The 16,017-nt window shown below is 38.8% G+C and overlaps 3 protein-coding genes across 5 annotated transcripts; 2 read left to right on the plus strand and 1 right to left on the minus strand.

Moving 5' to 3' along the window:
- The first annotated feature begins 3,838 nt into the window (after positions 1-3,838).
- On the plus strand, positions 3,839-8,618 carry LOC117604709 (uncharacterized). Its single transcript, XM_034325090.2, has 3 exons — positions 3,839-3,990; positions 4,135-4,788; positions 7,293-8,618. The coding sequence occupies exons 1-3, from the start codon at positions 3,988-3,990 to the stop codon at positions 8,538-8,540; spliced, it is 1,905 nt and encodes a 634-aa protein (XP_034180981.1). The 5' UTR covers positions 3,839-3,987; the 3' UTR covers positions 8,541-8,618.
- A 2,257-nt stretch (positions 8,619-10,875) lies between these two features.
- On the plus strand, positions 10,876-12,274 carry LOC117601255 (uncharacterized). 3 transcript variants are annotated; one of them, XM_034317804.2, is made up of 2 exons: positions 10,876-11,207; positions 11,315-12,274. In XM_034317804.2, the coding sequence occupies exon 2, from the start codon at positions 11,452-11,454 to the stop codon at positions 12,151-12,153; it is 702 nt and encodes a 233-aa protein (XP_034173695.1). In that variant the 5' UTR covers positions 10,876-11,207; positions 11,315-11,451; the 3' UTR covers positions 12,154-12,274. The 3 variants fall into 3 exon arrangements, with proteins under 3 accessions (XP_034173695.1, XP_034173714.1, XP_034173704.1); XM_034317823.2 differs by having other exon boundaries at positions 11,319-12,274; XM_034317813.2 differs by having other exon boundaries at positions 10,877-11,207; positions 11,334-12,274.
- Positions 12,275-12,300: 26 nt separating this feature from the next.
- On the minus strand, positions 12,301-13,675 carry LOC117601305 (protein G12-like). Its single transcript, XM_034317919.2, has 2 exons — positions 13,515-13,675; positions 12,301-13,048 (listed from the first exon to the last, which is right to left on the minus strand). The coding sequence occupies exon 2, from the start codon at positions 13,046-13,048 to the stop codon at positions 12,398-12,400; it is 651 nt and encodes a 216-aa protein (XP_034173810.1). The 5' UTR covers positions 13,515-13,675; the 3' UTR covers positions 12,301-12,397.
- Between the last annotated feature and the right edge of the window lie 2,342 nt (positions 13,676-16,017).

The raw sequence follows: 16,017 nt of genomic DNA on the forward strand, positions 1-16,017 counted from the left end.
AAATCTAAATAAAATAACGATTGGAATAATTTTGGCTATTAATGGGTTAAATCTGGCGGACTCTAATTCTATTTCTCTAACCGATACGAAGAAGATAAATTGAGGGTAGGGCAAAGAACAGCAGACATAAAGGAAAGGGAGGGAGAGGAAAGGTACCGAAGAGCGAAGAGGGGAGAAAGGTAAATTAGGAGAGAAGGTCGCAAGCCTCGAGGGGAGGTTCTGGATGCGAGAACAAGGGGGTTGTTTCCTAATCAGCTTACTTCCGTGGCTCACACCTTTTGTGTCGTGGACCAGTCCTTGGATTAAAGCATTGTCGCTACTGGTTATTATATCACAAGATACGAATGAACGCTGGCAAAGTACACAACAATAACATGTGGTTCCATGCAGATAAACTGCACCGTCCGAAACAATGCTTGTGCAAAAGGACTGGTCAGAACCTCCTGGGGTTACTAAAAAGATATACGAGACTCGGTCGAACGAGAATGCAACACCGGTGACGTTTAATCAGAGAGAATGTAAATTACCAAACAGGAGTAGCGTTTAGAGATTATTTTGCACGGCATCGAACGAAAGGCGAAGAGAAAAGCGTACGACATTTTTCAGTACAAAGCGCGAAAAAGCAAAGGACAACGGTAGGCGATCCGTATTGCGGCGACGAGAAGAAAGCGCGTATCAAAGGATCGCAGCGCGAAGCAGGTGGCTGGCTGTTGTTGCATCGATCGAAATTTCATTTCGTCGTCAAAGAAGCCGAAGGACTTTCGGCCCTTGTGCACAGGAAGCAGCGTTGCACTGGCTTCTTGCTAGCCTGTTCAAACTTTAATGCATGCGAGGAGGTCGGCTTGTTTGCTCTCGAGAAAATTGCACCCGTAGAACCGGCTGTATCGAGGTAAAATGTGATTTCGTTGCTGACCCAAGGGATCCCGTCGACCGTCTCGTCGAAAGAACGTTGCACCTGTTATATATGTACGTCAGACCGCGCCAGACGTCGCGTTAACTTCGAAAAAGCTCGCGGTCTACGTTTACGCTTTATATTACCCTTCGAGATGGTACACGAAAATATCGTGGAAGCTCTGAAAAATTCTAACCACTTTCATGCACGATTAGATGTTAGAAACAGTATGCATCCGAACGGACAATACGAATCGGTCTTTCATCATATACCTCGCGTTTCCGGTGATCAGCGTAAATGCTCGGCTCGCCCTTACGAAGGGCTTCGCCGAGGGTAACTCATGGGCTGCAGCCTCCGTCGGTCTCGCAGTCGTCGTTAATTAATGTATGTAACACGACGAGGAATACGAGCATAATTACTTTGCTCGAGTGGCCGGAGGCCGAAAGTTTGCTCGTTATCACCAGGCGTGGATGCACGCGCACACTCTGCAAAGACGAACGCATCGATAATAAGAGCATTATCGTGTTCTGTTGTTTCACAATACAAGGGCAATTCCACAGAATTGTTATCAAAATTTCGATGATCGTCGTGTCGCTATTGCATATCGCTAGATATCAGGATTCGAGTCGAGGGATTTCCAATTGATAAAAATGATGTAATTCAATTTAATTAGGTTACAAACAACTTGATTTTCCCGAAGGACGACCAGTGACTTCTGGTGATATTTTTATATGGCGAGGGTCAACTTGTACCCGTCAATTGCATCGGAAAGGACGAAAATGCGAGCGCCGATCTAGCCTGCAACAAACCGTTTCAAAGCTAAAAGGATGCAAAAGGGTGCATTAGGCAGTCGGTCGATGACAGTCAGAGTCCTGGTGCAGCATGGCGTCGAGGAAAGTTGAAGCCGAGCAAACACACAACGCGAACGAGTGCACAGGCCGTGCTGTTTGGTGACGGCCGGATGCACGAGGGTAGCAGACCACATCACTCGTCGGCCCGACCGGATGTCCCGACATTGAAATACAAGCGAACCCTTGCTCGCTCTCTCCTTCTCATTCTCTCTCGGGGTTGCTAACCCCGGTTCGCGTTCACTCATGCTCTTCTCTTTCGTGTCTGCTCGAGTTAACGCGAGCCGTTGTATCGGCCGAGAAATCTTGCTGCGAGTCATCCTGACTCCCGTGAACTTGTTTAACAGAGGATCGAATAGCTTGCAGAATTACTATCGATCCATGAGGTTGTCGATTGGCTTGCACGAAGGGTGAGCTCGAAGAAAGATGAACATTTCATCTATGTACCAAGCTAAAGAGTCTACCTAGTCACTTCATGGCATTTTTAATAGCGCGATCAATTAAATCAACGGCGTTATAAGTATACATGTACTTAAAGTATATTTTAAATTCAATTGTTAAGGCATCTAGCTATTTCTCTAATAGGTACTGATTATTATTACCTCGAGTGTTACCTAAAATGACGCTCGACACGATATTTTATCTCGCTCTTTCATTTCACAACATCGATCTATGGAACGCGTATATCTGTTCTTACAATGGATTAATGAAAAACAGGAAAAAACACCGTATTTTTAATATTCATTGTATCGTTGGCAATCAAATTTTCGCACGTAACGAACCAGCCACTTATCCTGCCACGTGGACAACGTATCTCGAGGAAAAAGGCAGGGAATCCAATCGCAATAGAGTTAAGTGTTCCAGAGTAAAATCTAGCCGAGGCACGACCTCGATTACTCGCTGAGGATTTGTTACGGTCACCTTTTCCGTCGTGTTTCCTTCATCGATCCTATGGAATCGTCCTCGACTTCTTCTTCGTTTTCGATTCCCCTGAAAGCCAGCTACATTCTCCCTTAAACGTCGAAAGAACGCCAGGGACATTTTGTCCCTTTAGCCTCCTTCGGCGACCCGATTTTTCCGACCTCCTTTTTTCTCCATCAAACGAAAGGGATTTCCAATTGTCGCATTTATTCTGCCTTCGATCTTCCTTCGGTTAAATTACATCTGTTTGAACAAACCTGTTATCTTGTTGTTTGATTCGAATTGGATATATTCGATATATTTCGATTGTAACTTTCAAATAAAGAATTTGTAAGCCAGTTTTGAAAAATTCAATTAGACGCAATGGCGTGTTTATCAGAAAATTCTTAAACTAAAAAGATTTAAATGGACCAAGGATTTTAATATCTTCGATCTATCCGCTCCTTCAATTTTATCTCTTATCACCGAATCACCAAGGTCAATATACCAAATAACATATTCAAATATATCCGATAACGGACCACTTTTCGATTATCTGGTCAACATGAAAACAGATAAACAAGATATTGTAGAGCACTTACTTGATCATGTTATCGTTCCAAAAAATCTGACCAATCGTACTTTCCATCGAAAGAAAGTTTCGTCTAATCAAAGACGAGTCAACCCTTAACTGCGAACACATTTTCCTAGTTGCTTCTTGTTTCGTCGTGAAAATCCTCAAGGTCGTTACGCCAACAACGATGAGTCGAAAAGGCAGGCTGTTACCACCATGTGCTGCCATAATATCGGGGTAAAGTTTGCCTGGCTAGCGGGAGAAAACAATTTTGAACAAGTTGAACGTCGAAGAAGCAATTGTTGCCCCTTCGAAGGACAATTATAGTGCCTTTGAGAGCCACTATCAAATATCTCTTACTATCTTTCAAAATATTAGCTTATTATTGTCTATTGAAAACGAGAGACAACGATGCCAATGAATTTCTTTCTAAAGAGTTTAATTGAAAGGATGGATTTTTGATAGAAGAAAATCAGGCTATCGTTTACAAGCTTATATCAAAGAAAGTAGAGATGAAGAAGCAAAAGATTTCATTAAGCCACTTCTAGAACAGGTCTTAAAAAACAACATGAGAATATCAGCATTTCAAATCTGAATAATCTCTCTTAACCTTCCAAGTAAAAATTAGTTATCTAACAATTAAATACTCGAATGTTTTATTTACATGTTCGTCAAGATATAATCTTATCGAAGATTCATTAACAGAAGGAGTATTTAAGGGAGCGAAACGATTCAGGTCATTACATTCAGTGAGATCCACTACCAGAAGCAACATGGTGAGTAAACCAGAACAATTGAAATTATTCTTAAATATTATAAAATCTTACTATTTACTGCTGGCCTAGCTTAATAGCTAGACTTCTTTTACATTATTACCTGAATATTCGAGATTAAAATTTCTTCATTCTTTTCGTTCATAGATGAAATTCGCATTCGCCCTCGTCGCAGTCCTGGCTTTGGCCAGCCCCCTGCAAGCTTACAATGTTCCACGTACAGGAAGCGGTGTCCTGGCTAACGAAATCCAGGAGTTCGTCGATCTTGTGCCAACAAAAGAAATAATGAATATCGTCCTTCGTTACATCGCCACTGACGTTGATGTCCAAGCTGTGTTAAAATTCGTGCACTCCGCGGAGTTCAAACAATTGGTCATCGAAATCGAAGCCATGTCCGAAATCAGGAACATCATGAACTACATACAGACAAATGGACTGGACATCTACCAGATTGTGAACCACATTAACAAGTACCTCGATCTCGATTCATTGGTACCACCAACCAACGTCCGAATGGTGAGGGCCGCTGGTGGAATCCGCGGAATGCTCGACGAGGTTAAGGCCCTTGTACCCAAGGAGAAGATCCGGGAACTGTATAGAACGAAAATGGCTTCATCCAAAGTATTTGCCGATTTAGTCGCTCAATTGAAGTCACCGGAATTCCAGAACGTCGCCAATCAATTGTGCAATAACGCTACCTTCAAACACGTGTTGGTCGAAGCCAAAAAGGCCCAAGTCGATATCGACGGTTTGGCAAGATTACTCGAGACCGTTTTGGGCCTTACGCTCCCCTGCAAACCATGAAGAGACATACTTACCGATGCTTACTGATAACTCTGATTGATTTAATTTTATGCAATAAATAAGTGAAATTATAATACTTTGTTTAACATCTTTTTACCCCCTTCTTATCCTTCCTTCTATTTCACTGATAGTATTTTTACTGATCGATTTTAAATAAATTATATAAAATAAATAAGTAAAATTATAACATTTTGTTTATTATTTCTTTGTCCTCTTCTTATTTTCACCTTCATCAGAAATAAATTTGAAAGCGTAGCATTTAGTGTTCAGATGATGTAACCTGAAAACATTAAAAAATGTGAGCGACAATTAGAATGTAAGCAATTAGAAACATATTACAATAAAATCTGAATAAGTACAAAAGAAATTGCGACCCAAACATTGCGTACATATCCAACCGAGGTGTCAAACAATGACGGTGCGAGAGAGGTCCAATGATCATAGGAAAGAGCTAAAACGTATCAGTGTGTCTAATACTGATTCAATTATAAAACTTTATTATTTTTGACTTTTTTTTAATAAAACTTTTACTCGGCCATTATTGAGATTTTTGTTTTAATTATAATTACTCATTACTCAGAATACCTCATTTAAAATTGGACCAAATGACGTGAGGTTTCTCAAGAAGCTATACAAAAAATTACAATTTGTCAAAATCGGGAAAAAAATAGTAAAAGGCAATTTTTTAACTTTTTTATTTGAGCCTGTAATGAAAATTTAAAATATGAAATTTGTAAATTTAAGTATGTTATGTGTATCGGTCAATGCACTGAGAAGTTGCAAGTAATTAAAATTTCTGAAAATCGTGACTTTTCATCTAAGAACATGACTAGTTATGTTCTTATCGTTAGACGAAAAGTCGCGATTCTCGGAAATTTTAATTACTTGTAACTTCTAAGTGCATTGGCCGATCTTGATGAAATTTTCAGCATACATATAACTTACTTGAATCTACGAAAGACATATTTTAAATTTTCATTAGAGGCTCACATAAAGAAGTTGAAAAATTACCCTGCACTATTTTTTCTCACAGTTTCAACAAATTGTAATTTTTTAAAACAACAAAAGCACATATCTCAGTAAATTAATTTTTATAGCTTCTCAAGAGAACTCACGTCATTTGGTCCAATTTTAAATGAGCTATTCTGTTTTAAACGGTGACCCACTGAATATGCAGTCAAGATGTCGATTCTATGTTGTTTATTCTATTATTATTGTTTATTTATTCTATTATTATTCTATTATTATTGTTTATTTATTCTATTATTATTCTATTATTATTGTTTATTTATTCTATTATTATTCTATTATTATTGTTTATTTATTCTATTATTATTCTATTATTATTGTTTATTTATTCAATTATTATTGTTAGCTTGTAAATTACTTTAATTTTCTATAGAAAGAAACTGTCCGGTATGATCACACTTTAGCGCGGACACCGTGTGTATAATAAAATAACAAATGAAAAGTATCTCTAACTGTGATTCAGCTTAATAATATATTCCTAAATAGGATTTCTAATCTTTCATCACATTCAAAATTCTGAATCCCTAGAAATGTTGAGATAATACAAAACAAATGTTGATTAAGTGATTAATTATTTATTACCCAATGCAATGTTATTGAAAATCAACGATGTGATTCTGATTTTTTACTTTTAGAATATTAGAAAATGGGACGAAGGAAATTTGAGCAATATTTTGAAGATAACTCTATGATTATCTGTTATACACTCATCACATATCAATACGATATATCACAATCATAAATTTGATTTTGTTCGAGATTGTATCACCTATCAATGCGACCACACAGCTGACGACCTTGTGTTTATTTGAAACAAAAAATTACTTGTCTTGAGAAAGACATTTGAGAACTAGTAATTTAATTCACAATACCGTGTGTTAATTGCTAACTTTGAAAATACAGAATATATTCCATGACAACGGATTAAAATTTTTAACGATTGCTTTAGAAATTTGTACAACGAGTAATTCATTGTCAGATGAATCTATTGTTTCAAATAAAAGTGATTTTTCAATATAATTTAATTAGTGCATCCAAAAAAAGAACGGAGCATTAATTATCAATTATTATTTCATACGATGTTTTCACCGGGTATTCCAATTTTTCATTGATTATCATTTACAACCTACTTTACTGATTAATATCCACAGGTGTTAAAGAAAACAGGTGTACACAAGATGAAATCTTATCATCCTCTCAGCCGATTCTTTGTCATAGACCATGCTCTTTTTCAGAGTATAAATTAAGGAGGCGAAGCAGGAGTTAACAAGTAGTCCAGCATTACTACAGCAAACAAGGTAAGCCACTCAGCAGCGTCTATTATTCTTTCTAATTATTAATTATGAAATTTCTCTAAATTTGAACGGAGTTAACTAAGACTTTCTATGACTTTCATTTTTATTTTGGCAATCTGTTTTTTGCTAATCTCCGTGTTAAATTATTTTTTCTAAGTTCTTATTAATCGCTTGCAGATGAAGTTCTCACTGGTAGCACTCTCTGCGATGGTTGCCTTCGCAACCGTCAACTGTTATCACCTGCCAGCATTCGGGGAAGGTCCCCTATACGAAGACATTCAGTATTTCATAGACATGATCCCCATGGATGAAGTAATGCGAGTGATTGTACAGTACACCGTCAAGGACTCCGAGTTCCAACAACTCCTAAAATACATGAAAACGGACGACTGCAAGCAAATGGTGAATGAAATCGAGGCTATCCCCGAGTTCCGTACATTCGCCAGCTACATGGACAAGCATGGAATCTACATGTATGATGCGTTGAACAAGATGAACAAGGTGATCGGCCTGCCATCGTTCCAGCCCATACTTGTTAAGAAGGAAATCACTGGAGGATTGACTGGTCTCTTCAACGATGTCAAAGAACTGATCTCCTACGACGACATCATCCATGGTTACGTTTACAAGATGAGGACATCCCAAGATTTCCGTGATTTCGTCGCCGAACTGAAATCCGAAGGTCACCAGAACTTCGTTAACGCGCTGTACAAGAACCAACGTTACCTGGCCTTCCGTGCTACCCTGGTCAGCAAGGGTTTGGACATCACTCTGATCGAAGATGTCATCTACACTGTCCTTGGTATCGAGTTCCCAGTTTTGGACACCACCAACGCCTTGTACGACAACCAACTATCCAAAGACATCCAGGACTTCATCGACCTGATCGATATGGACAAGGTTATTAAAATCATTTCTAATTACTTGGATGATGACCAGATACAGGAAAGTCTGAGATATTTCCGCAGCGAAGAGTTCCACGTACTGGTACGCAAAGTCGAAGCCCTGAAGCCCTATCAAAATTTGGTTCAATATTTACACAACGCTGGCCTAAACATACACGGCCTGATCCAGAAGATCCATAAATTGTTCGGTATGGAAGACTACGTTCCACCCAGTGGCAACTACTTCAGCTTCTTCGTTAACCGCGGTGGTATGAAGGGTTTGATCGATGATATACTCGCTTCACTCCCCGTGGATAAGTTCAAGGCCATGTTCGAAGAGAAGATGAAAACCTCGCCGGATTTCCAGAACTTCGTTAAACAAGTCCAGTCCAAAGAGTTCGAAGAGATCATTGACACGGTCTACAGTGAACCCATCTTTCTGGAAATGAGACAGAAGGCGATAGACATTGGTTTGGACATTCAACGAGCCAGACAATTGTTCGAAGAAATCGGCATTCTCCTTCCCAGACCATCTTACTAATTATGGATTTATAACGATTCGTTTTTATCGACTTTACATGTTACTCTCTAATGTTTAATAAATTTGCTTGTTAATATATCTTTCAAAGTGTCAAATTCTACCTCAAACCTTATAACAATAACCGTATTTTATAGGGGGTGAAAAAGTTAGAAGAAATTAGAAATTCCTCTTTCCTCAATTTTCTCTCAAATCGTTGCATTATTTAGAGTTTATATTTAATTTGATATAAGTTTTGAAGCAGTGTCCTGTGGGGGTTGAACCAACGGTAATTCAATATTTCTCGTCTATCTCCTTCAATACGTCCCCCTATTTCTTTTATTCAGTCCACCATCATCCCTTGATTCTTCGGTTTTATTTTCCTCACCTTGGATATTTTTCACTCGACCTCATCAGCCTCGTTCGCGAGCGGATGCACGCACAAGCGCACGCTTCTTATAATTTTCTATTACGACGCGTCAATAGCGAGTACCGAGGCTTATTAAATTGTAACAATTTTAATTAGAGAAGCAGCGTATAACGCCTTGTTTCTCCCCCTTGTTCCTTCCTATTCTTGGAGCAGAATCGACAAAGCCACCCCCGTAGTTGCGAAGACGCGTTGCTTAAGACACCCCTCGGTTTCCTTTTAAAAGTTAGCGCCACGTGCTCGAACACAGTCCTCTTTTATTTATCAAATGGCCGTTACCATTGTAGACCCATTCTCTGCACGCGGCGCCCTTTTCCTTTTTCTTTGGATCAGCGAAACTTCCGACGCGTTAACGAATCGCCCGTTTCGACGACTGGGGTGAAATTGATCAGCCTTCGAATAACTGGATGGATTTACGATGTTCTTCCGTCATCTGTTAGAAATATTTGTTGGTCCATTTAAAAAATTCGTATTTCTGGATCACGATTGATCCGACATCGATGTTTGAATGATCAACGACGTCGTTTCCCAAGTGCGATTTTCCCTAAGCTTCTAATCAAATGGGTGTCGATAAATTAACTGTCGATTAAAGACAATATCAAGAATATAAGAACAAATGCTTTTGTCAGAGCAATTGAAAGAAAACATTGTTATCGATTTATCGATGTAATTAGCTTCAAAGATAATAATTTCCTATTGTATCGGCACAAAAAACAAGTTTCTACAATAAATTAATATAAAATTGTAATGTGAATAGCACTTTTCTTGTTTAACAATATGAAATATAATCTTTGTGTCATAATTGTAATATTAATAGTATATCCCTTTGATTTTCAACAGAAAAGATAGGTTCTTAAATTGTAACACTGTCGATAAGTTTATCCCTCCTATTTTGTTTTATATTTTCACATTATAAAAGGCTGACAAATTATCGGAAAACTATAATTGAATCTCCTAGGGCATCGTTGAATTCGATTTAGACCGGCGCGAAACGTTAAATTTATATTCAATCAGTGTAGCAGGATGGCTGAATAGAGCGACATTATGCAGGCGCGACATTTACATTATTCGTCAACCGAAATTTGTCAATTCTTTTAATGATAATGATATAATAATTTGTGCGGCTGTATATAGAGGACACCACGGAATTGTTTGTAACAATGCTTTCAATATTGTTATCGGTATCGAAACCAGCTATCAAGCTGATGGTTGTTTTGATTTGCCGTGTCGTATACACAAGCTCGTTTCCATTTACTTCCCGGCTGTATAATTGCAACTTTATTTGCATCTAGATTCGAAAAGTAATTGAAATTTTCATGACGTTTTTCAAGAATTTTATTTTATCAATTTCACCAACTTCAACAATTGCAATTTAATCAGAAGTAACTTAGATATTTCGAATTGCTAATGTGGTTCTCCTATTTCTTTGTTTAATTAATTTCGTATCGCGGATAATCCTCGTAACAGAGATCATATTGAAAATGTATCAATCAATATTATTGATTTTATAAAAGCAAGATTAATTTAACGTTTTTCACGTGCATTTTTGTTATCTATAACAAAGAATATCTAGTAGTACTATATATCAGTCACGTCATATTGAAAGATTACGTGCGATATCTGAAGAGCAACAATAATCTGTCAAGTACGTAAAAATCTATACTTCCTATCTTACAGTAAATAAAAAATAAACATGTTTAATGATGAAACGAATGATATCCTCGTTTGTACTTTGTCTTTCTAGAAACAATAAATCAAATAATAATTTTTTCAAAATGATTTAGGAATCATGCCATAGAAAAATTACGAACACGTTTCTTAACGTAGTTTTAAAGCTCTTTAGCTATGTAAATACTCAACAAATATGTAACTATCAATGTTACACCTGATACTTCATTTGCTTTGTTCTATTCTATGAATATAGTGAATCATCCATACTAATTAATCATTATGTTGACTTCACGTCGCTCCAGGAAATGTGAGATGGAGCGTCATAGTAATCCTTAAACAAGATCCAAAAAATTAAATTCTTTGGAGTACAACAAATATAAACCTGTTATCTTAACTGTTTCACATAATTAATATAAATTATTATATCACGATATTTTGACAAGAAAAATTTTGTTTTGACTGCTTAACCTGTCTGGTGAACTTTTGTTCAAGGATATATAAAACAAATTTAAAAAGAAAAATATGACGACCATGGAAATTTATGCAGATGCCGTATACAAGATCTTTCCTTCCCACGTATCTTAAATCTCATCGTAAGTAGTTTACTAATTGTGTATTGAGTAAAACTGAAATTTGGTCATTTTTTTAAATTAACATTAAACTCATCGACATTATGTCGCTTTTTGCGCCAATTCTAAAGTAAGGAAACACACATCCAGGCTGAAGATATCCACTTAATTTGAAATATCCAAGTCGTACATAATTCCCAGACAAGATTACAAAATGATTTCGCACTAGAGACGTATCAAGGATCAAGGATCTCAAACAAGGACAAAAATGAACCCACACATTATGATCGCTAGCGTGATGGCCACTGCTTCTGTCGCCCTTATCGGATTTCTAGCCTACAAAATCGGATTTCGATCGAACGATTCATTTAACTTGCCGCTTTTGAACGACGACAGCTCTCTCGAGGAAGATCTCAGAGATATCCTTGCGTTCGTGCCGTTTAACGAGGTGAAGGAGATCGTCGAGAAATATATGAAATACGATGCTCAGATAGGGGACACCGTGAGTTTCGTGAGTGATCAGAAGAGATTCATCGTACGAGAATTTCAGAGAATGCCTCAATTGAACAAGCTGATCGTGTCTTTGCGACAAGACGGCCTGAACGTCGATTCGTGGTACGAAAAAGTTCGAAGCTTTTGGAAAACGTCGCCAAGGTTCGTCAGAAACGATCCCAGCATCGCGAAAGGCGGCTTGACCGTCATGATCAACACCACCCTGAATACTATACCACTGGACGAGCTGCACGAGTTTCTATTACAAAAAGTGAAATACTCGAGAAGCTTTCGTAGATTTTTGCAAATGCTCAAGTCAAAGGATTTCAGGGACTTTTGCAAGGCTGTCGAAGACAATGCTGTGCTGCATCATCATTATTTTTGGGCTAAGGAGAGCGGGTTGGAAATCACGTTCGCCATCGAATTGTTCACCGAACTGCACACTTATTTCACGCAGACCTTGCTTCTGCAGGGTTAGAAATTCTTGAAGATTAGTTAAAAATTAACATTTCGATGATTGAAATATACTCTGTCGACCACTTGTGATGCTTTATGATAATTTATATGAAAATTTTATTGACAGTGAGAAGAAAGGAGTTAGTCGGAAATTACATTAAACACTGAATTTTGATTGCAGATAAAAATTTAATCAATCATATTTGATAATTTGGTTTAACAATTTAAAATTACATCTAACATAGCAGATATTTGCATCTGAAAGTTTACTTATTGAAGGGTGCCAGGATTAAGAAAATCGGGTAGTAATGGTGGAATGATTCTTTATCTACGCCGACTCGTTCCGCGCGATTTTCTAGTTTCGAAAGGATTTCACTCTGCAACACGGAGTTGTAGAAATTTAAGAATTCAGCGCTCGTGATCTCATTAATCAATCCTTTGAACGCTTTGGAATTTTCCATCTTGTCCTTCTGCATATCCAACATCTCGTCTACGGGAACTAATTCAAGGATGTCTTGCACGTAACCCGAAAGTCCTCCGGTGATAGCACGCTGGGGCCCTGCTAGAGGCTTGAACGGTGGTATATTCAGAATTTCGTTGTATTTGTTTAACAAACTATAAATGTTGAGACCGTTATTTTGTGCGTAGGCCATCAGTTTCTTAAATTCAGGCGCTCCTTCCACAAATGTGATGAATTCTTTCGAATCCGGAGATTTCAGGAGGTTCGTCATCAGCTGGAAATCCTTGTCCTGAGCTGCGTACGTTCTCGTAATGTCTATCAGTTCGTCCAGTGGTATCAGGTTAAGGATATCTTGAAAGTCCTTAGCCAGCTCACCCGAGCCAGTGCTTGGTATGTTGTAAGCGTTCAGTTGACCGACCACGGCCAGAACAGCCAAAATTGCTAGAGTGAATTTCATCTGAAAGAAAATTATTTCGTTAGTTCTTTGTCTATTAAATAGGTAAAGTGTTAAGGCACGTCGGCGTAATCAAGCAAAATATGACACCGCCAAACGAATAGCAGCAAAGGATTAAAGTTAGTTGAACGTTCGAACGAGAATGGAAAATCCATGCGTTGGTGTTCGATCGATGGAACATACTTTCGAGATCGAATTATTCAGTCGGTGAGAACGGTGTTGTATTATCCCGTAAATTGAATGTCGCGTTGTATCGAGCCGGCGGCAAAATCAAACGTGCATTTACGCACTTTGCGAGGGTAACAAAAGCGGTGCGTGCTCGACACGCGTCTAATGCAACCCGTTAACAAAGCGATTCAATTATTCTAACGTCAGTTCATTGAAACGCGAAGCTTGCTTCAATCATGTTCGAAAGTTTTCACTTGAAACGATTCAATGCTCGAGTATTCAATTATTTTTCACGTTTTACCTTGTTATTTTCGGCCTTCTTGGATTCTTCAAGTTCGACGATCGTATTCAACGGTTACTGCTCGATCGTTCTCCGTTACCTTTTATATATAATACATAGACCGATACAAAATCAATATGTAGTTACGATAAGATTAATTGAATTCGTCAAAATGGAATTAATCTTCTTTCGATTACTCAATGTGGAAGTAGATAGAAATTATCTTGTAATACATACTACGTGTTTACGGCGATTACGTCTCAAGTGGTCTTAATTAATTGTCCAACGTGATTCTAAGAATCTTGGTGACACGTAACGTACCGCGTGCATGGTAATTTCTCTTTTTTTATGGTTCTCTAGACAGCCAAGTTTACCCAGATGAAGAGAATTTATGTATTTCGTTATATAGCTTTGCATAATACACGAGCTTATTATATCCCATGAAAGAGAAACATCTTGGGAGGAAAAGTTTCGATGGACTAACGTAACCTGCTTCAGAAGCTTCATTAAGAAAGACGTAAATACGTAACTCTACAAAGGAAATATTTATCAATGAATAATGGCTACCTTGTTATTTTTTAACAAGACTTTCTTTTAACCACCGACCATATTAAACACGCAAACTTTCATTGTAAGCTTTCTATTACAGCCGTATTGCGTGAATTGCGGTTTCCATTGCAACTCTATAGACATCGTATATTTATTTTAAAATCGATCGGCAAAATTTTAACAAAATCAAACTGTTTTATCAGGAGAAATATAAAAATTTGTCACAGATATGATAGCAGAAGTGATACAGAATTTCCTCTCTTATCAATAAATCTTGATCGCGCTTACTTTTGAAATTGCTGTTCGAATGATAAGCGATCGATCAGGATCCCATAGGACGAGTTCTCGATCGATGTCCTCCTGGAGGAAATTTAAGACAAGCCGTCGCGGAAGGAATTAATTCCGTTGAAGACGACGTCACGAGCCGCGACGAACGCGACAGGACGGTGTGAGTTTCATGCCGTGGAGCGTCGTTGGAGACTCCGAAGGGAAGAGGAAGCCGGTCGACGACAAGGGAAGCTGCTGAAGGAGAAATAGGGTTCGGAACTGTGCTAAGGCAAGCGGCTCGCGGTGTCTGCGGCAAACAATTCCAATTAACTCGCTGGAATTGGAATAGGACTCCTCTCGTCGACGCCCTCTCGGCTGAGAGACCGTCTCCTGGATGCCCAAACGTCGCCGACGACGATGAGAACGCACTCGCTCTTCTCCCCTTTCGTCTTTCATCCCTCGAAATCTTAGCCCTTCCTTCTTTTCGTCCTTCGGAACGTCGCTTTTCTTTGCCGTTCAGGTCGCAGAAATTAGCTGTCCATCCAGCGTGAAACTTGGCGAAAACGTGCTCAAACTCGAGGACAGAAACGACGTGGAAGGGGAGAAATTAAAAAAGTTCACCATCTTTTCCTTCTCCTTACCGCCCTGCTTTCCTTAAAGAAACTTTCCCATCGATATTTACATTTCAATCGAACATCGTTCTCTTTCAAATTGGATCGAACTCGAACACAACTATCCCAAAAACATTCGGACAGACATACAACACACCGCTTCTATAAGTGAATAACCCTTTTCACAAATCCATTAATTGTTTCCTCTTTCCAAACAGGTGGTGATGGTTAATAAAGGAATTGAGAAAAACAAGAGAAATGGTAGGTGCAGTCCTTTCTCGAATTTGTCACTCATCCCCATCTTTTGCTTTCATTTGAAAGACGGGGATGGTGGTGGTAGCTGGGCTGAGAGAGGTATAATTCAATCAGGATCTAGAAGGGGGTGTTTGTAAAGTACGGTTTCTTTGCACGTGTACGAAGGAAGTGAATAGCGGTCCGTTGGACCATTATCCGTCGCATAATGCCCGTCATTGAGGACAGAAAGAGAGGATGAAAGGGTGAGAGAGACAGAGGAAGGGGATCATAAAGCAGGGGGTTGGACCGTCGCCCTAGACAATGCGGTTCTTGAGCTGCTCAGATATTGAAGACGCCCGAAAGCGGTGTGTACCGATCCTGATGTGTACCCAACGTCTAGCCCGCTACTCTACATTATTAAATCTCCTCGCTCGTCTTGCGTGTGGACGTGGACCAACCGAGCACGGGACGATGCCGTTCTTTTCCGCGCTTCCCTACGAACCGATTGATTCGCGTCGAATTTTCCGCAGGACGAGTCGTCAACATCGATCGAACCGTTTATCATTGGTAATAAATTGAAGAACCGTGTGGAAAAGTTTTAAGAACATCTCGTCCGACAATTACTGTTGAAGCCGCTCTGATACTTGTCAGATGCTTGAAAAATGGAGAACGTGCTTCTCGAATCTTTCAATCGCTCATAGCTGTGTCCCCTGTGTCATTGCGTTTTATTTTTCGATCCCACCCATATAATTTAATTACGAGATTGTATCACAAAGCAATCTCTCCTCGTTATCTTGTAACAACTTTTTACATCCGACAATTTTTACCATTCCGAGCTGGAACTACGTGATCATATGCGACCA

The sequence above is a fragment of the Osmia lignaria genome, chromosome 9, assembly GCF_051020975.1.
Source record: "Osmia lignaria lignaria isolate PbOS001 chromosome 9, iyOsmLign1, whole genome shotgun sequence".
In the NCBI taxonomy this organism is placed as follows: Eukaryota; Metazoa; Arthropoda; class Insecta; order Hymenoptera; family Megachilidae; genus Osmia; species Osmia lignaria.